The sequence below is a fragment of the Protobothrops mucrosquamatus genome, unplaced genomic scaffold (genome assembly GCF_001527695.2).
Source record: "Protobothrops mucrosquamatus isolate PMUCROS unplaced genomic scaffold, P.Mucros_1.0 scaffold6, whole genome shotgun sequence".
In the NCBI taxonomy this organism is placed as follows: Eukaryota; Metazoa; Chordata; class Lepidosauria; order Squamata; family Viperidae; genus Protobothrops; species Protobothrops mucrosquamatus.
In genome coordinates, this window is record NW_015386393.1 from 4733116 (window position 1) to 4760161 (window position 27046).

Genomic DNA, 27046 nt, shown 5'->3' on the forward strand with positions numbered 1-27046 from the left:
ATTTTTATTTATCTCTGATATTGATGATTCTTTGTAGAAGCTCAGCAACTTGTGCTTTCTCTGATTAATGGGTGGGGTCAATGTTCTTGCTTTACTCTGGGCCCTTCTCCAAATCATATTACCCTTTTCTGCATGGATGCATTTAATTAAGGAAGTTATATCTTATCTTTCCTTCAGCTGCTTAAGACAGTATCCGTATATTGTCTCCAATCCCCCACCCCAATAACCCAACTAGGTAGTCTGGACTGAGAGAAAATGACTGCCCCACTTAAGGAGCTTCCTTAATTGAGGGTGGACTTCAACCTACTATAAGGTCAATGGTCTTACTCCAGCATCTTAACCACTGCACCACACTTCACTCTTAATACAGTCCATCCAATAGGTCAATGAGGCAGCTGCTTCATGTCCTGCCCTAGTTCTGTTTATTTATTTATTTATTTATTTAATTTAATTTATATCCCGCCCTTCTCCCAACGGGACTCAGGGCGGCTCACAACATATTTAAAACAAAGGCATATATACAATCCCCCCCTGTAAAACCGAATTAAACCAAATTTTAAAGTTGTGTTATTTCGAATTCCTTAAAATGAACCCAGTATAAAATCCTCCCTAGGCCAGGTNGTCTTGAGGGCGCGACGGAAGGTAAGGAGATCCGGAATCGTCCGAATCTCAGGGGGTAGTTCGTTCCAGAGGGCAGGGGCACCCACAGAGAAGGCCCTCCCCCTGGGGGTCGCCAGCCGACATTGCTTGGCCGACGGCACCCTGAGGAGACCCACTCTGTGGGAGCGTACCGGTCTATGGGAGGGAATCTGCGGCAGAATGGATCATTGTGCTATCTTTGTGGAATGGTCCATGTGATGAAAACTTCTGGAGTTGAAGTAAGGCCCCTCCTTATTATAAAGTAGGAGGGGACTAACACCTATTCACCCAGGCCTTTTAATGTTGAGCTGTTTTGCATTACAAGTTTAATGTTTATTGTTTGGTGTTTTATATTTCTTGTTTCTAACACAATTGAATTATACTTCTATAAGCCAACCAGAGTTGTTAAGCAAATGCTCAGGATATCCATTTCCTAAATGTTCTAAGTAAATAATTAAAAGGCACTTGGGACACTTACTAGCTCTTCATTGTTTAAAGTGCTTGATGCAAGTGCTGACGTAATACCAGCTTTCCTGGACTGGACTAAGGACTGTGGGGAAGAAACATAAAGAATAATTAATCAAAGTAATAAAGACTATGCACATTCTTGTTCATGAATGATCTAGATGTATCTTCATAATTGCTATTCCCTTTAGAGGCAAATAAAATATTTGTAAATAGAATCTTATGTTTTATATTTTAAAAAAAGTCTTAGGGGTCAAAATTCATTATGAATTTTGAATCCAGCAAAAGAATCCAAAATAGCAGTCATCCCTAAATTTTAACAGATGTGTGAACTGGGAATGCATTTACAAAGAATAAGTATTAAAAAAAAGAATACTCACCATAGCCTGTAAAGTATTGGAGGATGAAAAAAGCACAAGAAGAGAGGAAAGAAGTTAATATGATGCAAAACACACAAAGAAACAAACCCCAGACTTTTCTTTCAGACCTTTCCTATGATAAGCAAAATGGCACAAGATTATTTAAAGTTTTGGGAAACTCATAATTCTTTTCCTCTATCAGAGATAGGGAGCCAGTGGTCCGTGTCTCTAGGGAATTCCTAATGGTTTATCTCTCTTCAGCTTCAGCCAATGGAGTCCATTGAAATGGTGTGACTTGGAATTCAAAATCAGCTTTAAATCCACAAGTTTCCATTCCAATCCAATGTCTATTAAATCCACTTTCTCCAATCTTGGTCCTCTAGATGTGGTGAGACTTCAGAAGTTTCAACACATTTGAGGGTCATCATGTTGAGAAGAACCCCATGAGTTTTTACTTGGTTTTAGACTTCATGTCCATATTCCCTCTTAATCCCACTCCACCTTCTCCACTCACCAACATCAGCACTCTTTTAGTGTGTCCCTTAGTGGCTTGGTGGCAAAACAATTCCTACAAACTCATCAAATTCCCAGAGTATAAATAAATAATGCCTATTATGCCATAATACGTTTCTTCATGTCAAAAGTATACCGTCCATAATACATAAGTCTATCTATAATCTATTGGCTGTTCAAAGTGCTGTTCCAACCCACATGCAAAGTTTGGGACTTGTAAATAAGACACTGGCTTCAGTATCCCCCCCTCCCCCTATTGCAAAAGACACAAAAGAAGCTACATTATCAAAGAGAAGGAGCAGAAGCTCAGGCAGAAGACAGACAAAGGAAGGACAATAAAATCCAGATGTTGCAAGCAAGAAGTTAGTAAGAGACAGGCAAGCAAAGGTGCAGGGGTGAGGGGAATCAAACCTGTGGGTGATGGAGATTTATATCATACTAGAACTTAGCTTTCAAGGATTCCTAAACTTTTAAGTTAAAACCTACTTGAAACTAATTTTATTTTTCCATATGTTTTTTTCCTATAAAACTATAATTCCTGAACTTCGTAATGTGACTTGTGAAACATCCCATCTAGGCTTTCTAGTACCTTTTAGAGCAGTGGTTCTCAACCTTTTTAATGCCGCGACCCCAACTGGTCGTAAGTCGAGGACTAAACCGGTCGTAAGTCGAGGACTAAACAGGTCGTAAGTCAAGGACTAAACAGGTCGTAAGTCGAGGACAACCCAACCGGTCGTAAGTCGAGGACTTTCCCTGCCCGGGAGCGCCATGCATGTGTGGTTCCGCCCCATGCGCCAGCCGAGGCGTAGCTGGCAAGCGGCAGAGATGGAGCAGGCCGACCACCAGCTGGCCCAGCCCAAGGGAGGTAAGGCACCCGCCGGAAAAGGGGAAAAAATGGCGGACAAAAAAAATGGCGGACAGCCTTGCTTGGCGACCCCCGTGAAATGGTCGATCGACCCCAAATGGGGTCCTGACCCACAGGTTGAGAACCACTGTTTTAGAGGCTTTAGATAATAAGGAACTGTATTTCTGCTTGGGACTTAGAATTAAGAATTCTATCAGGCTTTGTGTTTATACTTAGATACAATTCCAAGGATCCTTGATGACATTTGATCACTCTGATCATTCTCCAACTAAGGAGCTTTGGAATCTGAGGAACTTTGGAGCTCTTCACAATCACATATATAAATTTAGTATAAATATAAAGCAATAATTTCCAGCGAAACTCAAGGAAGTTGCTCAAGGAAACATTAGGAAGCCCTGGATGTCACAGACTCACATTCCAAGGACTTTTTTTACTGAATTGATCACGCTAATAATAGTTCTTATCAACTTCTTGATAAGAACTTTCTGGATTTGCAAGTTTTGAATACTTTGTAACATAGAAGCTGTAATATACTGTACACAAAACTGTAGTCCCCAGAATTTCTTGAGTGCAGAAGTTAGCAAAGGGTAACAACTAGGCCGAAAGATTTTAAGAACTGCATTCTATACAAATTGCTTGTTTACACATCTCAGAATTGAGTGATCTCACAAAGCTTTGTGCAATGGACCACCAGAATTGAACTTTCAAGGAAGAAACTGAGAATGATATTGGGAAATCTCTAGGCACATTTTGTGATCTACAACCATTATTAGGTCTCTTTTCTAGAGTTGGGGTAACAAAGCTAAAAGAAAGACAATGAAGTTATTATCTTTAAAAATATATTAAAATTGGTTCTATTTTTAGTATATCAAATATTGTCTATGTCATTTCTCCCCCATCTAGTGCCCTTCAGATATTTTGGACCACAATTCAGATCATCCTTGCCTGGGATTGATGAGAGTTGTAGTCCAAACAGTTGGGAGGGATCACATGATGGAAGGTTGACCTGAGTTTTTTGTAGTTCTCCAGGCTGAAACTCAGGAATTGCTCAACACTGCCCCACAAGGCAAGCGATGTCACTGCAGCTTCTCCACTCAGAATCAACTACCTCCTGTTGCCGGTTTCTCTTGGTCTCCTTTCCTGAGGAATCAGGAAACACACAGAGGGTTTCCTGCTTTAATAGCACAATGTTAAAAGAACGAGATTTATCTGAGCTTTGTTGTCCTTGGGTTTTTGAATATGCTCTTTTCCTAGCTGCTGAGTGCAGCACATCATATGGGCAGAGGACACTATTATCCTCTCTTCTTTCTGAAGATTCTGGGGCCCTAACCTGGTTCATTTATTTACCATTAAAGTATGGTTGCTTTTGGCTAACGAATTTATCTTTCCAATATTCTCCACGCTAAAATTTTAGTTCACCAGTCCTGCTGAGACAGTTTACCTGAAGAATCTCCTTCAAAGGTAAGTTCTCACTGAACTATGCCTTCCCGGAAAGGCTGATGGTTAAGGGAAGCTATCAATAAGGGAAGCATACAAGGAAAAGTGCAAGAAATGTGGTGGGTTGAAGGGTAGACCAGTGGTTCTCAACCTTTTTAATGCCGCGACCCCAACCGGTCGTAAGTCGAGGACTAAACCGGTCATAAGTCGAGGACTACCCAACCGGTCGTAAGTCGAGGACTTTCCCTGCCCGGGAGCGCCGTGCATGCGTGGTTCCGCCCCCTGCGCCGGCCGAGGCGTAGTTGGCAAGCGGCAGAGACGGAGCAGGCCGACCACCAGCTGGCCCAGCCCAAGGGAGGTAAGGCACCCCCCGGAAAAGGGGAAAAAATGGCGGACATAAAAAATGGCGGACAAAAAAAATGGCGGACAGCCTTGCTTGACGACCCCCGTGAAATGGTCTATCGACCCCAAATGGGGTCCTGACCCACAGGTTGAGAACCACTGGGTTAGACCTCGCACAACAGGAAGGGTTGTCTCTTGGGAATAGTGAGGTTTGGGAGTGTGGTGTCAGGAGGAAGGAGACAAAACTGGAAAATTAAAATGCAGGAAGACATTTGGCGTTCCGTGTTGGACAAGGATTTTGTAGAGCATTGGTTAAATCAGGCATTTGCAACCGGTTGTTACTGGGATCCTGGGTTCAGGGGAAGAGGAATCCTGGGTGGATGGGTGGGGGTGTTTCTCCCTTTCACCTCGTTCTCACCAGATCGCTGATCACTAGCGGAAGAGATTTACGTCCAGCCATAATGTCGGGCATGCTGTTAATGCAGCGCAGAAACTTTACTGCGGCTCCCCTGAGAGAGAATGCACCCACAACAGCATCAGCAAGCAGAAGATGGAAGAGAAATAAAACAAGCTTTATTAGCGAAGCGAAGCAGAGGCAACTGAATAAGCTGCAGCGCACGCTGGAGCCAGAGTAATGGAGGGTGTGATCTTTCCTTCCCTGCCAATCCTGTTTCCAGGTTTTGTTATGAGCTACATTTTAGGGCAGAAAGGGGATCATGAAAATTGCGGCAGCAGTTATTATTTTACTGGTTTTCTTCTACGGCTTTGGATTTTAAAGGAATTAAAAATTATTCTTTGTTATCATTTGAGAACTGGTGCAATGCAGTGGCTAGAGACACATTCCCACGGCACGATTTTAGAGCTTGTAGTCTGGTGAAGAGATCTTGCCGTGGGACAACTCGCCGTGGTCAACTTGCTGTCAACGCTGCAAATACTGTATATTCTTGCTTTGACAATATGCAGAACTGTCTGGTATTTTTATAGTTAAACCAGGCAACAGGGAAAAAGGGAGGAGAATAAGGATAGCCCGGGAAAAAGAAACCGGAAGTAAATCACATCTTCCAAGTTGATTGGAAGATGTGAACCATGACCCCAAAATAAGGGGGGGGGGGAATGCTTAGAATGTATATGCGTAACGGAAGAGAAGCCAGACCTAAGCATTTCCACCATGCTGTACTGACGTCTCTGTAACCTTAATAAATGCTTTTAGGAAAAAATATGCCTGAAAGTCCTTTTAAGTGTTTCGTTAATCAGACACATGACACTTGCGAGACAACTTGCCATAGGACAAGAGTTACACTAAGCTCAAAAAAACATTGGAATAGAACCGTTAAAGAAAGGATGCCAAAGGAGGGACAAAATGAAATGTGGATGACAAAAATTAAAATAATGTTTAATTATTTCAAATCGTTAAATTGAATTGTTGAATTGTCCTGCAGCGAGTTGCCCCACGGCGAGTTGGCTGCGATGTGTTGCCCCATTCTGCCACAAGAGGCAGCATCTGGTTGACTGTATGTCATTGGGAAATTAAGTAGGGTTGCCCCTGGTTAGTACTTGGATGGGAGACTTCAGAGAATCCAAGAGCAGTAGCCTTGACAGGAAGCAAGAAAAAAGGCCATAACAATTTTTGTATTGCTGCCAAATGAATTATATGATTGTGCCCGTGAAGTCACCAGCAGCAAATCTGGATCTGAAGGAGACTTTCTTCTTTACCAGTGTTTCTCAACCTCAATCCTGGCAGATTTAAGATATGTGGACTTTAACTTTAAAATATGTTAATGTCTATTAAATATCTATTAATATCTACTAATAAAGTTATTAATATTTAAATATCTATTAATATGTATTAATATCTGTTGATAACTATTATATATGTCCCCACACTGGCTGAGGAATTCTGAGAGTTCTTCTCTGGGAGTTGGTCCACATATCAACGTTGTCTATGCTAAATTATTGTATTCCAAATAGGATTTACCCAAAGGCTATATTGCTGCTGCTAGGTCAGGGGTAGGCAACCTTGGCTCTTTTATGACTCGTGGACTTCAACTCCCAGAATTCCTGAGCCAGCTTGGCTGGCTCAGGAATTCTGGGAGTTGAAGTCCACGAGTCATAAAAGAGCCAAGGTTGCCTACCCCTGTGCTAGGTTCAGTTATGAAGCAGTAGAATGAGTCTTACTTGTTCGAATACTTTCTTGATTCCAACCCAAAATCTCACAAAGGGTTTTGGAGGGCACCAGGCTTGGAATGGCTGATACAGGTTTTGCAAATGAAAAAAATTATCCGTCTCTCTATATCAGGGGTCTTCAAACTTGGCCCTTTTATGACTTGTGGACTTCAACTCCCAGAATTCCTCAGCCAGGCATGCTGGCTGAGGAATTCTGGGAGTTGAAGTCCACAAGTCATAAAAGGGCCACGTTTGAAGACCCCTGCTCTATATAAAGAGAGAGATCTTACCACGATAGTCAATCCCTGTCTGCCTTCCCATCGCTCTCCTCTTTCAACTTGGGAAGTGGGACATCAATGAAATCAAACAATCAATCAGTCAAAATGAGGCTACTTAAGACATTTACAGTTTCAAGAGAATTTGCAGCAGGGCATTTTTCAATTTACTGCCTCAGCCAAAGATTACACCAGATTTCAGATTACAAAAGACTGAGTTCAAGGACTTAAATCTATGAGATCACATTCATCCTTCCATTAGCTGGCTCCAGAGACACATTTAGTGAAATTCCTGCTGTTCCAGAGCAGATAAAGCCAGCAGCTGCTGGAGAGAGAGAGAGAAAAGAAAGATGTTAGAAGAAGAAACCTCACCAAATCGCTAACTAGGGGTATGGGTTTTCTTTTGCGAATGTCAGGCATACTATCAATTATGATCAACCCGCCACCAGGCCTGGAGAAGAGACAAAAACAGTCAGATCATACAGGAGGACAGGTGAAGGAAGGGTGAAGGAAATTTGAAACAAGGTTAGGATAGGGAAGCAGAAAAGGGAGAGGAAGGGGAGGCATCAAAAGATGAGCCAGTGGAAGTATTTGGATAGGCACATGCACAAGGCTGAGCATTGCCCTGGAGGTCTCTACGTTTATTCGGTACTTGGAAGAGGATGGGGTGTGAGGAGAGAATTCTGATGTTGTCCCTTGCCAGATGATGGACTTCCCTTATGGAAATCTGGTAATACAATGGCTGATTTTAGAGACACTTAAACAAAGAGGGCAACATCATTTTCCAATGTTCCAGCACCCTTTCTTTTACGTCATGGCTGTGTCTTGTCAAACCAAAATTGAAAAGAGTACAAAACCTTGCACAACTTGCCAAAGACAGGAGAATTGTGCCCTTTTCCGAAATAATTTTGGGTGAACAAGGGTGTACTGTAAAAAATATTGACTTGCAAGTATCAAGTAGTAAGAATATGGGGAATCTTAGTTCAAATATTTTTATTCCAAAGCAGAAATCATGATGTCGTCTTTCAGAGAAGTATTTCCCCATTTTGGAGGCCAGGTCTGTACAGACACATAGGTACTTTAGTAATCACAAGTTTGACAGTGAATGCCAGAGTTGAATGAGATGCCAATCTATTCTTTTAAGAAGTATACATGTGCATACTTCTATGCACAGGTTGTATTTATGTCCCAGATACAAAGGCTCCTATGATCCTGAATTTTTTGGATTTTGTTTGGGGATGAGGGCTGTAAGGATCAACTCTGGGATATCAAATTTGACAGATTTTATCAGCAGAAATAAAAAGAGAACCCCCCCCCCATCTGTCAGAACATAAGAATAGCATGCTAATTAGACCAAGGGCTATCTAGTCCAGTGTCCAGGTTCAAATAATGGACAACAATTAGATACTTCTGGGGTGGTCCCAGGTTCTCTGGCTGGAGTTTTCCCATAACTGCAGCATTTCTTCATCTGGAGGTTTATGATTCAACAGGGTAATTATTCATGACTTGGTCTAAGGACCTTTTGAAAACAGCTTAAGTGAGAGGCCATTACTGGCTGTGATTGGTAGACCCTCAAATTATTGATGGATTATATGAAAAAGGAATTCTATTGTCTATTTATTGCCCAACAACTTGACAATATCATTGGTCATGGGAGAAGGAAAAAATATTCCTTTTCGATACCCTGCATAGTTTTATACTTATTCACAATACTTCGTGCCCAACTTAATCATATTCTTTTAATTAGTTTAATTTTTAATTTCTTTTCAATGTTTAAAATACATCATGCCCAAGTTGAAGGAACCAGGAAATTAAATTTTAGTGCTCAGTTTTTTGAAATCTGTCTTTTACTATTGAAGTAAATCTTGCCATTTTAACTTCAAAAGGAAAATATCAAAGTCTTGCTAAATGTATGGCCATAAATCTTACTAAATGCTTTTCCATTTGTCAAATCCTGCCAAGAGCTAACTGTTATTGAGTGCCATATGTTAGATCTAATGTAATCTTTAACCGCTGGATGTCAATTCTTGTGATAAGTACTGAGCATTACAGTAATGTCATCTGTGAAATACTGTCAGATAAGGAGATCTGCATATCAGATCTGGTTAAGTGGAAACTATTCTAGCACCCTGTTTGTCAAAAACAATTGTTACATTCTGCAAAATCTTTGCAGAGGGAGATTACATTTTACAGCTATCTGCCATCTGAATGTGCAGATGAGAGGTGGTGCCTGATGGCTTTTGGGGGAGGACATTTTTTCTCTCTTTAGTAACACAAAAGATCTATTCATTCTTCTCACCAGCAGTGAGTCAGAGAGGAAGTTATGGGAAGATAAGGATAACTGAGAGGCTGCTTCTCAACGTGGAAGTAGTCATAGAACAGTGATGGTGAACCTTTTAGAGACCCAGTGCCCAAACTGCAACCCAAAACCCACTTATTTATCACCGGGTGCCAGGTGGGCCTGGCCGCGGTGGTCATGGCAGACTGGGTGGGCGGGGCCAGGAAGGCAGGGGCCAGTCCCTCGCCATCTCTGGGGCATGGCACGCGTGCCCACAGAGAGGGCTCTGAGTGCCGCCTCTGGCACGCATGCCATAGGTTCACCACCACTGTCATAAAACATAGACACCTAGGGCTGGAAGGGACCTTGGAGGTCTTCTAGTCTAACCCCCTGCTTATACCATCCCAGACAAATGGTTGTCTAAACTCTTCTCAAAAACTTCTAGCAATGTTTTTTTAGTACCGACTTGGAAGAGGGCAGTGTTGGGAACAACCTGCAAGAGAACCTTTGAAAACAGCAATCTACAAGTCATCTGAAGAATGTTTCAATTTCACCCCATTCTCCAGGACTGGAACTCACCCGCCTTTAAACCAGAGGGATTTGGATTCTCCAGAGCCTTCACCTCGAGCCTGGAAAAAACAGAAAATGATGAATTTAGCTGAGACTTTGCTGTGGCTTGTTGCAACCAAAGATTCTGGTCCACAACTCTTTTTTGCGAACCAATGTGCTCTTGTTGTTGCTATCGGTAGTGGTAATAGTAGTAATAGTAGTAGTTTTGGATTAAAGTGCTGCACCACCCCATGCTATTCCACCAAATTTGAATACCCTAGTAGCAGCAGCCAAACAGGAGGAGTCCTTCTAACACAGAGGTCCCCAACCTTTTGAGCACCAGGGACCAGTTCCGTGGAGAGAAGTTTTTCTGCGGACCAGAGGGGGCGTAGTTTTGTGTGCTGCCTGCATCCCGCCGATGGGCCTTTGTTTATGCGGCCCGGTTGCTGGCATGCCACAGCCCGGTACTGGTCCACAGACCGGGGATTGAAGACCCCTGACTTAGTGCCCTTGTAACTTTGAATGCTTGCTAAACGAATGGTTGTAAGTCAAGGGCTATCTGTATAGAAAGCTCTTGTCTATAGATCAAACAAATCACATTTCTCAAAGATGTCCCACATACTGTATGTCCACGATTTCACAAGGGATACCTGCCTCTTGGAGTTGCATGCAGACTTTGTTGAATGCCCGTAACCAGTTGGCTTTTGCTCGTGCTTTGGGGTCTACCACTTCAACTTTCTCCTTCACCCTGTAACCAGAATGAGAGGTCAAGTGCAAAGTCCAGCATCTGATCCTTGGCTGAGAATTTACAGGAAAACAGCTCTATCAAACTGCTTTCTGTGAAATAATTTCACCCTATTTTTTAGTAACTTTTTAGTTCTACATCATGAAATAACTTCATGTTGTATTTAAGAACCCAAAGAATATTGTTCAAGGGAGGTCAGCCAGCAGAAAGGTGTTTCCCTCTAAATCAGGATCCTTAAAGTGGTCAATATTAAACCCCTTCCCCCAATAATTGTTGTAACTATTCAAAGGGCCAATAAATGTCTGGGAATCAACAGGTGGTTAAAAAATTATGGAAGTGTTTGAAATGATGGATGATTGGGGTCAGTTAATCTTTTGGGTCTCTGTAGAGCTAATCCTGAAGCCCCTAGTCCTGAAGATGAGGTAGATATCAACAATTTCAGTAACAAAAATATATCTTATATTTTTCATATTTTAAATGTTGCCTAGTTTTATGAAGTCATTACTGTTCATAGTACTATTATTTAAAGTAATATTTATTAAATTATGTTCATATAATAAAAGTTTGGGGGTTGATAAACAGTCTGAAACTTCATGAAGGAGTCAATGAGCTAAAAAGTTTGGGGACTTTGATCTAAGTGTTAGATGCAGACTCTACACTATCCACCGAAAGATCCACGGATTAAAAGCAGGGCCTCAATGTTCTCTGTCCACTTTTAATTACGAAATTAACTTATTCTGAATTATGAAATTAATTTATTCTGAGTCTAAAGTTTCAGAACTAATTTGAAAAAAGTTCTCTTAGAGGGAACAGATGCATCTTGAGGTTTTTAGAAGTTGATCTATGTTTTGGCAACTTTTATGCCACAGGTTATATGTTAGAGTAGATAAATGTAGGCCACTGCCAAGTTCAAAGATCATAGAACAGCACACCACTGTATTAATCCCAGCATCACTTACTCCTGGCACTTAGCAACTGAATGGCAATTGGATTTAAGGATCCACAACTTTATTTGTCATATTGTCCCCTATATAATGTTGTTCCAGTGAACTATGGGAAATTTAAATAGCATTCCCCATCATTAATTTAATTTGAGGTAGGCGATAAGCTGGCCAAGTTGTGGATCAAAAGAAATTACTTTGGTTGGAAAAAACCAAAATATTGTTATGAACTCCAGATCTCTTTAAATTGAGTTCATCAAATGCCAAATGTGATTTAGTTTAAGGAAGGATAACTTGATGCACACCAGGGCAAAACCTCCTACCTTCGCATATCCATGGATGGGGTCTGAGATAGCCATCACTAACCAAGAGAAAGATCTTGAAGTCATAGTAGATAGCTCACTGAAGATATCAACTTAGCTTGCAATAGTAGTGAAAAGGAGGAATTGCATGCTAAAACTACCAATACATTAATACTCTTATGCAAATCTCAGATATATCTTAACAGTGTCTGGGAAGGGGTAAAAAATGTCAAGGTGTCAGTCAAAACTACGCAAATGAAGCACTGTTCTTTTGTATGTGCATATACATGTATGATCAGGATTGGCCCCACGTAGATTTCATTCAGGATGATCAAAACTCTTCTGAAGATCATTTATTGCATACACTTATGGTTTGCCGCTGAATATATTACGGAGATATATGATTAGGGTTTGTCTGTTACTTACATTTTAATTGATTTATCTTTACTGTGGATGTTTTATGTATATATTATTGAGTACTTACCAGGGGTGCTTTATGAATTATTCACTATGGAAATTTTATTTGACAACTGTCAGCCATCAGGAGTCCTATGGGATTCAGTAGTACAAATGAATGAATGAATCAATTAAAACTATCTAAACTAGTGGCCATCACCACATCTTGTGGCAGTAATTTAACTATAAACTGAGGAGGTACTTTGGGGGGCAAAGGGGAGACTATCTAAATCTCCACCTACCTACTGTAGTTGGATGACCCCAGAGCTTTTTTTTCTCATAGAACGCCCAGAACGGAGTTCCGGCACCTTTTTTGGATGGAACATTGTAGGGTAGGCAAGGCGGGTTGTATGACGTGTGAGTTCCAGCACCTTTTTTTTTTTTTAGAAAAAAAGCACTGGATGACCCCATTTCTAAATTTTTGAGAGAGGTGACAGCTAAGGCAGAACATAGAATGACATAGTATGAGTGGAATGGAAGAAGGGAACAGGGAGGACTTTCCCCTACTCCTTTCAAAACACTGGGATTAGCTTTATTTTCATTTTAATCTCCCGCACTTCCCCAGTATGATGCTATACCAGGGACACTGTGGGTGATTAAAGTGGTGTTTCTGGCTCCCTGAGGCTGAATGGAGCATGGTGGATGTACATCCCTGTTGCCAAAGGGACCCATGAAGAGCAATGGCTCTCTCAGACTCAAGGCTGCCCCACAGCAGGAGCGAGACTGACCTAGGCAGACGAGGAAACTCCGGCTTTTACCAGTTCCAACAATAAAGAATCTCTTACTTCTCTTCTGTCTTGGGGGCCTCTTCCTGGGGGGTCTCCTTCACAACCGGGGGCTCTGCTGCTGGTTGCTCCTCCTGAAGGACAGTTGGAACCTCGTCCACCTTCTCCTCTTTCTGGACCTGCTGTTGCAACCTCGGTGGCGCCTGCTGCTGCAGCTGTGGCTGCTTCTGCTGCACAGGTGGCAGCTGTGGCTTCTGTGGCGGTTGTGGCTGCTGGGACTGCTGCTTCTGCTGCCCCTGAGGAGGCATTTTTTGCTGCAATGGCTGCTGCTGCCTCTGCTGCACTTGCGGCACTGGCTGGGCCTGTTGCGGTGGTTTCTGTGGCGGCGGTTGGGCTTGGGCCTGCTGGGGTGGCTTCTGCTGGAGCTGCTGTTGGGCCTGTTGGGGCGGCTTCTGCTGGAGCTGCTGTTGGGCCTGCTGGGGCGGCTTCTGCTGGAGCTGCTGTTGGGCCTGCTGGGGCGGCTTCTGCTGGAGCTGCTGTTGGGCCTGCTGGGGTGGCTTCTGCTGGGACAGGGCAAATGGCGTGGCTGGCTGGACCTGTGGGGTCTTCGGCTGTGGCTCTTGCTGCTGCACAAAAGCCTCCTTGGGGTAGGACTCATGATCAGTGTCGGCCGCCTTGCCCTCAGGGTAGTACTCTTCATTCTCACTGTACTCTTCATTGAACTCATCCTCCTCCAGGTACAAGTCATCCTCTTCTTCGTCCCAGTGCGGGGAATCCTTGTGATAACTTACAGAGCTGTGGCAAGAGTGGTAGGAGTCGCCGTCCCGCTCATCCAGGCTGACGTCATCAGGATCAAATTCGTCACTCAGCTGCGAACTACCCTGGCTCAGCTCAGCTGAGGAGGCGTAGCGGCTGCTCCCAGTGGGGCTGTAGGGATGGGCAGGGGTTGGGGAAGGGACGGAGAAGCAGAGGCAGAAGCCAAGGAGAAAAAGATACATGGGGTCTTATAAATGAACTTAAAGAGAACCCGGTGCAGTTAGCTCGTTCGAGCCAATCCTCACATTTATTTCTCTACAGCAGGGGTCTTCAAACTTGGCCCTTTTATGACTTGTGGACTTCAACTCCCAGAATTCCTCAGCCAGGCACGCTGGCTGAGGAATTCTGGGAGTTGAAGTCACAAGTCATAAAAGGGCCAAGTTTGAAGCCCCCTGCTCTACAAGTCCACGTAGCACAACTTACTGAGTGTCATCTATCTCTCTATTCCACACACACCCAAAAATAATAATTGAAATTTAGACCTATACTGGCCTTCCTAACATCCCAAAGACTCTGAATGGTTCTAAGCAAGAGGGTAATCAACATTACAGGGCTGCATCCTTGCTCAGATTACATTTCCAAATGCGTCCCATTCTGGGCCTCACTTCAGTAATCTCTCCTAAAGAGTTACGGAACTGTAATCTCATCAGGGGGCTGTGAATTTCTTCATGTGAGATCTCTAGATTACTTTTAGATCTGGGCAGTTCCATTCATTGGGGGCCAGGGGAACTACTAACAAGCATTATTAGAAGGCATCTGCTTAGTAAAAGGACAGATTAGGGATCATGTGTGCCCCATAGGCATTAAATATAAGCAAATGCTTATATTTAGAATGTTCTATAGGTCAGCCCAACATAAAGTTTAGGAATTTTCAATTCAGTGCCAGGGGATGAAGGTAAGTTGATAGTGTCTTAGTCCACCACTCTCCTTCCAGTTACTCCCACTCACTGAATAATGATCAAACTGGCTAGTCCTTAATCAGAGTCATTCCTCCATGTACAAACTGGAGAACAATTTGTACCAGTTAGCCTGACTATTTTACAATGCCCAGAGTTCATTTTCTGCCAGTTCCACAGATTCAGCCAAGCCACCAGCAGTAATCAGTCACAAAAAAAGAGACAGCAGCCATAGACACAGAAACATAGAACAATAAACACCAGCCTGCTCTTTCAATGATTCAGTTCTTTTATAGATAGCACTGGATGATAAACCCAAATAAAGTTTATACCTGCTGCTAGTAAAATGGGAGAGAGAAAATAGGTAAGAATAGGGGAAAAGTATACACCTTTCTAATCAGTGGTCCATACATGAGCATTTACACATACACACATACACAGAGGCCCTCTGTGACAGAATTATCAGGTAGCCCTCGACTTAGAACTTTATTTGAGCTGAGAATTATGGTCATAAGTTGTTGTGGTCATTGTGTAGGTAACCATGACACCACACCCTATTTTATCACCTTTTTTGTGATGGTTTTTAAGCAAATCTGTTTTCTGCAGTGGGTGTTTTTGGCCAGAAACCATTGAAAATAATGGTCACATTGTGTGGACTACAACTCCCAGAATTCCTCAGCCAGCAACTGCTGGTGGGAGAATTCCTGGAGTTGAAGTCCACACAGCTTAAAGTGGCCAAGGTTGAGACACACTGATCTTAGAGGCAACACATGTGATGTAATATTGGACATGGGCGAACTAAAATATTGTCCCCTGTTTATTGTTTTTATTTGTATCTGACAAAGTGGGGTGTTCCAGAACCATGATTTAAGATCCAAATAGGTCAAAGAGTGGCAAATACATTTATATGTATTTATGAAAGAAAATACCAAGCCGCCTCACTCTGTTTCCAATATAAAATGCCCCCTCTCCAGTGAAGGAGTGTTTAATGCTATTACCTTGATTTCCCCCCCCCCCAAGGTTTGCACTCCTATTCAGCGTTTCAAAAAGGAAGTCCAATTAGCTTTATGGAAGGGTACAGGTAGTCCTCGACTTCCTACCACAATTGGGACCCAAATTTCTTTTGCTAAGCAAGACAGGTGTTAAGTGAGTCACACCCGATTTTACAACCTTTTTGCCACGGTTATTAAGTAAATCACTGCAGTTGTTCAGTGAATCACAAGGTTGTTAAGCGAATCCAGCTTCCCCCCCCAGCATTGACTTTGCTTGTCATTATCCGGCTGGGAAGGTCACAAATAGCGGGATGCTGCAACCGTCATAAATACATGCCGTTTGGCAAGCGCCTAAGTTTTGATCCTGTAACCATGAGGATGTTGCAACGATCATAAGTGTGAGGATGTAAGCCAGTTTTCAGTGCTATTGCAACTTCAAACGGTCACTAAAGAAATGGCTGTAATTCGAGGACGACGTATACCAAAGAGGCATTGATGTGTTTTATGGAAATGTGTTGTGTTTCTACTTCTGTGATATACCTGCTCTTGTGTGCAAGGCTGAAATAAAATGTTGATTTCATTCTTCCGAATCAACACATACCTACACACACATACATAGACTGTACCTCTTGATCAAATGTATTCATGATGTGTCTAAATGAAGTGGATGAGGCCTAAGGTGGGGGTAGGGAGTGTATCCCTTCAGACAATTTGGTAATTCCCATCCGCTTAAAAATACAGACCCTTTCATAAAGGTTACTAGCATTTCAAGGAGAAAAGAATCAAACCTATTCTCTGGAATGACACTCATACACAGTTTGCACTTATCAGTGTTGATCTTCTAAAAGTCTGTGGAGATTCTCAATCATCCCGGTCATGGTTGTCCCAAAGGTGCTTTCTTGGGTTTTGTCCTTAAAAATATTTCGCTTCTCATCCAAGAAGCTTTTTCAAGTCTTCTAAAGCAGTGGTTCTTAACCTGGGCGATATTGCCCCCCAGGGGGCGATTTCATTTTTCAGGTCGGCAATGGAACGAAAAGGGGTGACGCAGGGGCGAAGGATCGAAAAGGGGGCAATATGGGGGCGATGGAGCGAGAAGTTTTGGGGACACTTTTGAGACTTTTTCGTACAGTGAATTGCTGTATATCTGTCGTACAAAAACATCAGATCGCTCGCTATTAGTGGATTGAATTGTGTTTTCAAATGTTCCTCCAGCTAGCTTCAGTACAGAACGCCGTACTTATATGAATACGCATCGCTTATCTTCATGCGCATTGCGCAGCAGCCTCTACCCATACAGTGGCACGCCATTGGCCAGAATATGGGAGATATAGGAAAAAGACTGGAAATAAATTATTTGTGTCGATATGTCCTGATGACAATTTTAAAGAAAACAAAAAAAAGTGTTTGCATAAATTGAAGAATTATTTCCTATGTTGTGATTGAGAGGTTATATTGGGGGAGGGGGGCGATGACAACTTCCTCATTGGCTCAAGGGGGTGATTCGTTCAAAAAGGTTAAGAACCACTGTTCTAAAGGAAGACTGACATCTTCTAAGAGGAGCTCCTCTCTTCCCCTGACTGAGTCAGACTTGCTCTTCACACATTCTCAAAATATAGAGTAGCAAATTACAGAAGAAAGGGATATAAGGATCAGAGAGGGGGCACAGAAAGAACAAAGGGACAGCTGAATTCACTGTAGGGACAGATAGCTTTAAATCCCAGAAGTTACATTACGGCAGACTGACCAGACTATCTCTGAGCAAGCACAGAGGCTTACGGGAAGCACATGCAGACACGATATGGGACATACCTGGATTAGACCGAAACCACATTTCTGGCATTGGCAATGGGGGAGGGACCAAGGAAGGCAGACTCCCAAAAGAATGTGAATGCCCATTTATTCAACTTTTGGCCTGGTAGAGAGTCTCAATGGTTTGATTGCAATTTTGAAGTCTTAGATGGAGGCAGTGCAGCCAATTGCCTTATGAATCTGCACTTCTGTTTTTTAAATTTCTGGGATGTTATCAAATGAAGGGATACAGGTATAGCTTGCACAATGTTCAATGTGTATTTCCCTCTTCTCTCAGTCAATGGTAAAACACTGCAAGGTAGTTGGGATCAATCACAGGTTAGAAATGGTATACAACCCCCAGCTTGAGCAGGGGGTTGTACTAGAAGACCTCCAAGGTTCCTTCCAACTCTGTTATTCCAATGAAGGTCTAGGAGAACAGCTGTAAACATTCCTGGATGGTCATAACTCCTGGCTCAGAATCATGGCTAGTGCCACACTTGAAAACCAGAAGAGCACATTGCCAAGATGGGAACCTCCAATCAGGTTTTCGTAATGCATGTCAGGTTGGCTCTCTCATCTACAACTAATGAAGTGTAATTGCTAATATATTATGACCAAATACACCATAGTATGGTTTGTTGCAAAGGCCTGGTTCTCACAATATGCTGAGACAATGGATGTGTTTTTCCTGAACACACTGAATGTACAGGCTTTCCAACTCCATTTTAGCCGGCTTAAACACATTGTGCAAACTCGGTGTACTTGCTGATTTCAGAAGTCACACAGCAATGGAAAATGGAAGTGGTGTTGAAAGGGGAATCCACTCAGATGGATCCTCAGATTCTGGCTTTGCATCTGAAGCTTTGATCAGGGAGGGCAAACTGGTCACGGAAGACAGCAGTTTTAGACTAACTCACCACCCCTAGTAAGCAGGCAGTTACCCATGGCTGCTGGGAGTCATAGGAGCTGCATCCAAGTGGATTGGAGAAAGGGAAAATCTGCACCAGACTATTTCCTTTTTAAAGCAGATGATACTGCACAAACTCATCTCCTTTAGCCTTCTTTATGTTACAATTGCCTGTTAAGAAAATCTTCCCACAAGAGTTACAAAGTGTGTGTGCGGGCGCACGTGTGTGTGTGTGCACCATGCATGTGTGAATTCCACTGAGAACTGGTTAAGGGAAGTTCAAGCACTAGCAAAATCTTGACTTCAAATTCAACCTTGTTTGGGAAAAGAAAAATATTGCAGGGGGCCGGAATGGGAACAGGAAAGGAGTCGTAGCAGCCAATGCTGGATAGATGCTAATGGCCTAATCCAGTTTGCAAAAACCAAGAACCACGCGACTCTGCAAAAGGTACACAGCAGAAAAACAAGAGAAAGACCCACCTATCAGATAGGTCTAGGGAGCGCCTGCTCTCGAGCGAGGGCTGGCGGCTCGTGCGCCTGCTTGACCCGGAAGCAGACTCAGCGTCACTGTGCCCGTTTGCGGCAGAATCTACACTACCAAAACGTCTGCCAGGGAGGGGAAGAGGAAAAGGGTCAGCATATAAAATGGCAGAGAGAAAAGACCCCCCCTCCTGTCCTGGAAAATTTCAAAGGGAGCAGAAGGAGAGAGCAAAACACAAATTTGCTAGCTACGAACTAAGAGACAAGGAGGTGGGTTTCTATCTGAGACCTGTTTTTTGTTCAGATAGAATATATCCAGGCCAACCTCTGCAACTCAGTGCACTCCACTTAGGCTGCATCGTAGCTCTCATCATTCAGAGCCAGTTTGGTAACAATGGTAACAATGGTGTGGAATAATTGGAGTTTGCTTGAAGAATGCTGGCCTGGAACTATTCAAAGAGTAGACCTGGCATTGGGGAAAAAAGAAGGCTGTTCTGAAATACAGAAAACAATGTTGAACTGGGATGGTTGCAAGTCATTCCAACCCCCATACCCAGCAACCAACCATGATTTTCTCAAAGAAATAAAATAAATCTATTATCAAAGTTAGCTACCAAGAGAGTGGCCCCTAAAGGCCCCATGATTCGCAAAGGACACGAAAAATCACATTGACAGCATTGTTAAGAATGCTAGCCTATGATGAATGATTAATGGCCAACAGAAGATTTGGGGAATGGAATGTAGGTTTTTCCCCCCTTTATTTAAGCAAATGATTACTCTTCAGGCAAACAGCAATTAGGAGACCGGCTGCTATCCCCTCCTCTGCAGTCAAGGCAACTAATTTTTGTGGAGTGCTATCAGGGTTTCTAGTCCCCAGGCTATGCATCCGAGCCAAGTTTTAAATTCTTCCTTCTCACTTTGTATACCCAGAGGGTCCTTGGCAAGATTCTCCCCATACATTCTAATGTGCATGAATTAAAACCAAGCTGGAGGAGAAGAAATAGCTAAGGATATTAAAGCCAATTGCGCCGCAAGGGAAAGGTCTGTTTGTTAACTATCATTTAGAATTTGGCTCGGGGTCCATTGCAATGTTTCAGCTCTTGAACAATGTCAGTAATGAATGGAGCTGATTATGTCAATTCTTTGGCCCTTGCTCCATTCTAAATATGCTCCCCCAATTCAATAGGAGCTGTCAAAAGGCCTTGAGTGATTGGGGCTATTACCAAGGACAGATAGAAATGGAACTTCCGTACTCTGCTATATACCTCTGAGTAACCAGAGGCAGAGATCAAGAGCAAAGGAACTACTTTTGTATGTTTGTTACAGGTAGTCCTTAACTTACAACCATTTGTTTAGTGATCATTTGAAGTTACAATGGCACTGAAGAATGTGACTTATAATTGGTCCTCACACTTCTAACCATTGCAGTGTCCCTGTGGTCACCTGATTGTAATTCGGGTACTTGGCAACTGGCAGGTATTTAGGATGATCGCCATTTGTAATCTTTCCAACTGGCTTCTGACAAGCAAAGTCAGTAAGATGTCCAACAGGGGGAAATTGCGGGTCATGATCGCATGTCTCATTTAATGGTCGTGGCTAAAAGGGCTGTGAAAATTGGGTGCGGTCATGTGACAACACATTTTCCAGTCCCAATTGTGGTTGTAAGTTGAGGACTACCTGTATGAACATATGTTGGGTGTACTGTGTTTGAGACAGAAGGTTGGACTTGATGGTCTGTTGCTTTACGTCTACGATGACATATCATGCTCTTTTCCCATTTTATAACCTTCTAGGGCAGTAGTGGCGAACCTATGGCACGGGTGCCAGAGGCGGTACTCGGAGCCCTCTCTGTAGGCACACGTGCTGTTGCCCCAGTCTTGCCTCCCCCCGTGACCCCCTCCTCTCCAGCAGCCCCCCTGAAGGAGAATTGCCCCTGAGCGTGGCCCACGCGGAGCAGCACAGCCAAGGACATGGCAGCCAGGCACCGTAGACAAGACTCTGCCCTCACGCCCCATCGCGTACAGTTGATGCTGCGGGCCGCGGGCAGAGGGCGTGGCCGCCATGGCGCTGCTGGGCTGCCTGGGCGATCTGTGGTGGGCCCTGGAGGCAGTGAGTGGTCCTGTGGGCAGGCGGGATGGGGGGTGGGGGGGCAGAGCGGGGGCGGAGCAGAAAGGTGGAGCGGGGGCAGGGCCAGTTTTTGGGCACTCGGTCTCTGAAAGGTTCGCAATCACTGTTCTAGGGGAAGGACAAGAAACCCTTCCCTACCAGAACGAGAAGTCATAGATACTTTTTCCAACAGTTCCAGGCTGCATCCACTCTACCTGATTGGCTGATGGTTAGAATAGTCCATCTCATAACCCTGCATAGAATTTGTATAGGAGTCTCGGGATACTCGCTGTTGATGGCGTATGGGGTACTGGTGGACCGAAGCATTGGGCTGGGAGGTTGTATAGTAAGGGGGTGGGATGCTGTTGCTGGTCTCACTGCGGTAGTCACTGTCCCGGTCATCCACGGTGCTGTCAGGGTCATCATCTGTAAAAAGGGATCCGAGACCATTCATGATATAGAATCACAAAGGACAAAACATTCATGATTAGAATGGGATATGTGAACATTCTTTACATGCGAGGGACATGGGAGCACAGTAAGTGTACATTTGTGTGTGTTGGCAAGGATCTATATTTAGAAATTTAGAGTGTCCACATGCATAAGTGCCAAAAGGATGCAGTGTTCTGACATGATGGAGAATAATAGAAAAGGGTCTCAGTTGAAGAGCGGGGAAAATGGTGGTTTCCAGAGGACAGGGATATTTGATAACTGAAAAAAAGTGGGGAACAGAGAAAGCGATAAACGGACAAATAGAGCATGAAGGCATCTCACAAGCTGCTTGAAGAAATTTAGAAACAATATAAGGGCCTCCCCAAGCTGGTACCCATCAGATCTAGTGGATTTTAACTCCCACAATGTTCAGCTTGGATGGGCATTTTGGGAGTTGAAGTCCAAACTACAATACATTCAGAGAACATGATCTTGCAGAAAGAAAAGAAAGTCACATGATTGTTTAAAACAGGTGGGTCAGGAAGCTGTTTACAAAGGTCACAGTATAGCATGGGTTTCCTTGCCACAGGTGTAAGTAGGATGGAGTGGAGAGAGAAAGAAAGGGCATGGGGAATGTACATTGGGGGTGCAGGTTGGAGGCTGAATGTTTCCTTGGCATGCAAACCTACTTCTTCATTCAGATATTGTTTCTTGACCTTGCTACATCTGTGAGCAAGCCAGAACATGATGCATTGCATGACTATCCATAGTTCCTCTCTACTTTTCCCTCACTGCTGGTTGATTTTTCAGTTTCCTATAAATGATCCTGATCATTCTTCAATGATCCTTCTTTTTAAGATCTAAATCAGGGGTGTCCAACCTTGGCAACTTTAAGACTTGTGGACTTCAGCTTGCAGAATTTCCCAGCCAGCATAGTCCACAAGTCTTAAAGTTGCCAAGGTTGGACACCCCTGCTCTAAATCAATAATCCAATTAAAGCTTACATATATTACAAGCTGAACCCTTAACTTTTTAAAAAAAAGAAAGTTTATGTCAGTGTAGAAAAACCGCCTTCCTTGGCATTTTGGGCAGCCCTTGTGAAAATGTTTTCATTAATTAACTTGCCTCCACTCTCAGTGGTTGCCCCGAGTGATATTATTTTACAGCCAAATTAATTGGCTATAAGATCTGAACAGTCCTTCTATGCCCTATTGTGATTCCTGATTGGAAGGGATTAGCTTTCAAATTGGTCCAAGGAGAATGAAATGCAAGCTAAAAGAGTGCCAAACATGCATATTTTTAAAATAAAAAATAAGTGCTCTCCCAAAGTAACACCTGTCCTATATGGTCCTTATAGAGAACACAAACTAAGATATCAACTTGGCCATGCTCAATCAAACAATATACATTGGAATGGAAGTGGACAGGAACTTAACCCCGCCTCAAGAATTAAGCCATCTGTTTTTCAGTCTAAATGCCATCTCACTGGTTGGATTCACAAATGGACTAAACAAAATTCCTCTCATATTATTTATTTATATCCCATCTTTATTATTTTTACAAATAACTCAAGGCAGTGAACATATCCAACATACCTTCTTCCTATTTTTCTCACAACAACAACGCTGTGAGGTGAGTGGGGCTGAGAGAGAGCAACTGGCCCAAGATCATCTAGCTGGCTTTCATGGCTATACCCCCCTCCTCAATAAACATGACTGAAAAAAAAGCTGAGTTCCCACAATGGTCCCAAGCTGTTTTAGCTTGGTCTACTGTGAGGTATAATCTCAGCCACCAGCTGACCATATAACACTCTCAGCCTGGTTCCTGAATTAATTCATTTTCTAGGATCACATTATATAATCAACTATAAGCTTACTAAACAGACTTAGGTTGCATGACAATAAAAGTAACACTGTGGAGTCCTTGGTGCTCTCTGAGTTTGGCTGTGTGTGCTTGTAGATGTTTCATTACCCAGCTAGGTAACATCACCAGTGCTAGTGAGCATGGGGTATGTTCCCTGTTTATATAGAGAGGTTTGGCTTGCCAGTGTTGGTGTGGGTGCTGTTTTCTCCTTGGTAATTTCTTAGTTAGGTTAGTTCCTTGATTAGTTAAAAATAACTAATTAATATGTTGTGTACATGTACCTCCTACATTTTTATCATATGTTATGTGAATATAACTGTATATCTGAAAGAGAGTGTTTGACCATGACCACATCTTTTAATAAATTTATCTGAAAAAAAATAGTGCTACTTAGCTGGCATTGTCAGAATGACTAAGCATCTACACAAAACACAATAATGTATTTTTGGGTGGAGACCACAATTAGTTAAAGGGTAGATCACACAACTATACCCACCCATTTGATGCCTGGCATTTAATGAATGGTTGGACTGTTCTTCTATTAAAACATTGTGTTAGAGTCTGTGAGAACATTTTATCTGTGGTCATCCCTTGACGTTACAAAACATCTCTTAAACAATGAGCAGCCTCAAAATAATGGACGGATACAAGTTAAGGAAAAGTACTGAGTTCATCCAATACAGTTAAAGAGTATATATATTTGCATATCAGACAAGACTCAGATTAATATATAGCAAATGGATTAATGCCATTAATCAATCAATTAACTAATTTGAAAAATGTTGGCTAAAGCTAGTTCTGGTTTCTAGGCACCAATAGTTTTTAGCAACAGACAAGCCGCCAAGGAGGAATGACTCAAGTCTACTAATGTCATCCTAGGATCAGAAAGTCCCCAGTTCAAATTTAATCACTGCATTGAATTCACTAAACAATTTTAGATAGTACTTCTCCAGTTCACTGTCTTTATCTGGAGTCTAGTAAGTAATACCAAAGGCTTCTGGAGGATAGAATTTAAAGTCTCAAGAGCCTAAATCTTAAGTGGCATGTGAGGCTATTCTAGCTTTAAAGGTATATACCGAGGTAGTCAACCTTGGCTCTTTTATGACTCGTGGACTTCAATTCCCAGAATTCCTGAGCCAGCTCAGCTGGCTCAGGAATTCTGGGAGTTGAAGTCCACGAGTCATAAAAGAGCCAAGGTTGACTACCCCTGGTATATACTGTAATTTGAATATCTGATAACTATGCAAAAAAAATGTTGTCATTATTGCTCTAGCTCACTACCTCAAAATATCTGCTTCATCTCTTGATCTCCAGATGAAAAGGTGGGCCATATTAGATTTGACCCATACCTCCTCCCCCTGGAGTAGAAATAATAGGAAAATATTTAAGAATGCCACAGAGTGAAGTGGGAGGGTACAGGATCAGAATCATATACTTACTTTGTTGATCTCCCCAGCCAAAATAATTCCAGTTGCCTACAAAATAAAAGCCAAGAAGACATGTCCCTTTAAGAGACAGGCCAATTCTAAATTCTACAGTATATACTTAGTCATTCTAACCCTAGAGGGAAGGGGAGGTTGTAGGGAAGGGGAGGTATAAATTCTACATCCAGATGCACTTTGGAAGCTAACAAACATATAAAAGCAGGCAGGGACAATCTGCAGTTTGGGGTGGGGTGTTGACCCCCAGTTTTTGCAACCCTTTGAAATTGCACTTTCAAATTCTGATAGCAAATAGCCAAGAAGTACAATTCTCAGGAATCGTTTTTGTTTAATGTAATGAAATTAGCAGATTCAGGAGTATGATTTACTAAAGTTAAAAACCTGATTTACCACTAGATTGGGGTGGAATAGAGAAAGAAGTATGCAAGCTTTTAAGATTAATAAATCATACTCTTCAATCTTACCATATTAACGAAAAAGTTCCCTGCCTCATTCATTTTGGTGGTGTCACCATATCTTTATTTTGTCTATTATATACCTCTTAGCCACATTTTATTTTTTTAAAAAGGGCACTGGGATGTGGCCTGCTCTTAATAGACAGGGAAGAGCCTTTCCACATTATTCTTATCTTCTAATCTAGTGTTTCTCAACCTTGGCAACTTTATACTGTGTAAATATCAATCCCAGAATTCCCCAGCCAGCATGGTGGCTTGGGATATTCTGGGAATTGTTTTCCACCCAGTCTAAAGTTGCCAAGGTTAAGAAACAATGTTCTAGTCTTGCAAGTATCTTACAAGTATCTGGAGGTTCCTGTACCCCAGTATTTCTCAGCCTTGGCAACTTTAAGAGGTACTGGCTGAGAAATTTGGGAATTGAAGTCCACACATCTTAAAGTTGCCAAGATTGAAAAACACTGCCTTAATAGCACCAACCTCTCCAAAATTATTCCATTCATTTTTTTTCCAAAATGTATTGAATCTGGGATGGGAAAACATCAGAATTAATGGATCTGTGGATCTGCTTTGTTCTTTAGCAGAATTTAAAATCTGCCAAACATAGACAGATCCAAAAAGACATATACAGTACTTAGCATAGCTGAACAGAATATCTTTGAGCATATTTTGAATCTAGGAATTTGCAGCCTGTCTACTACATATTCCCAAGAGATATACCAATAGATTCTGACCGATTTCTCACTCACCTCTGTCTTCAAATATGTGATATTATCTGCCCTCCTAAGAACTCTGGTAAGAAATGCATGCAACGCACAGTTGTAAGAGATGGAAGAGTGCTAGTAGCTTGAGAAAGCTTTAAAATAAAATAGGGCACACAAATAGAAGAGGAAGCAGAGCATTTTCAGGATGGGCAGTAAAAAAAAAATCAAGATGGCTGCTGGAAATTCTAATAGCATTTGTAACCAGCAGTATCTACAGAGGTGCTTAGCAAAGTACAAGAACCTCCCTTTTCAATTTGTTCCAAAAGGGTGGGACTTTATCCTAATCTTTGTCTGCTCATCAGAATTTCTCACCCCATATTATTGGAGAGGCAGGCATCCTTGAGATACACCTGAAAGGAGCAGTATTTATAAAAAGGCTACCTGATTAGCTAACTATTTTAACTAATTATAAAGTAGAGCTATGGAAATTTGTCAAGAAGATAACTGTGTGTGCTTCTTTAAAACACACTTTGTTCTCACATGTCTCAGTGATGTCACTGAAAAATCAATTTCACAGTCTATATAGTTTTTAAAAAGTTCATTTATGAATAATAGGATCCCTGACTGAGTGGATCTGAGTTTATTGCAAGGAAGATGTAACAGAAATGAAATGAAATTACATCCTGTTGATTTACATCCTACTTACATCCTATTACATCCTACTTACAAAAAAGTGAAGAAGGAATAAATTGTGGGATTCAGGCACTGAGGAGTAAGATTTTTGGGGACAGCTTATTCAGTATTAATAATAGAAGCAAGATGGCTCCTTAGCCTGATCAATAGGGGCTGAGTTCACATCTGTTTATATATTATGGACAGTACATCTTTCAATAGCTATTAATCATAATATATAATGCAGTCTCAATATACAAGAGCAGTTCACCTCTCCTGATTAAAAGCTGAGGATTAGCAAGATTGTTGGGCTTTAGTGACCATTGGCTAGAGTCCCAGGGGTAGTCAACCTTGGCTCTTTTATGACTCGTGGACTTCAACTCCCAGAATTCCTGAGCCAGCTTCTTAGGAATTCTGGGAATTGAAGTCCACGAGTCAT

The 27046-nt window shown here is 42.3% G+C and overlaps 1 protein-coding gene across 1 annotated transcript in view; it reads right to left on the reverse strand.

The window, feature by feature from the left end:
• UNC13A (unc-13 homolog A) overlaps positions 1 to 27046 on the reverse strand; it is a 131692-nt gene that overhangs the window by 57906 nt on the left and 46740 nt on the right. The window contains 8 exon segments of the mRNA XM_015809933.1: positions 1118 to 1189; positions 1485 to 1490; positions 7431 to 7509; positions 9916 to 9965; positions 10540 to 10633; positions 13115 to 13981; positions 21258 to 21468; positions 24777 to 24812. Coding sequence (XP_015665419.1) covers positions 1118 to 1189; positions 1485 to 1490; positions 7431 to 7509; positions 9916 to 9965; positions 10540 to 10633; positions 13115 to 13981; positions 21258 to 21468; positions 24777 to 24812 — 1415 coding nt within the window.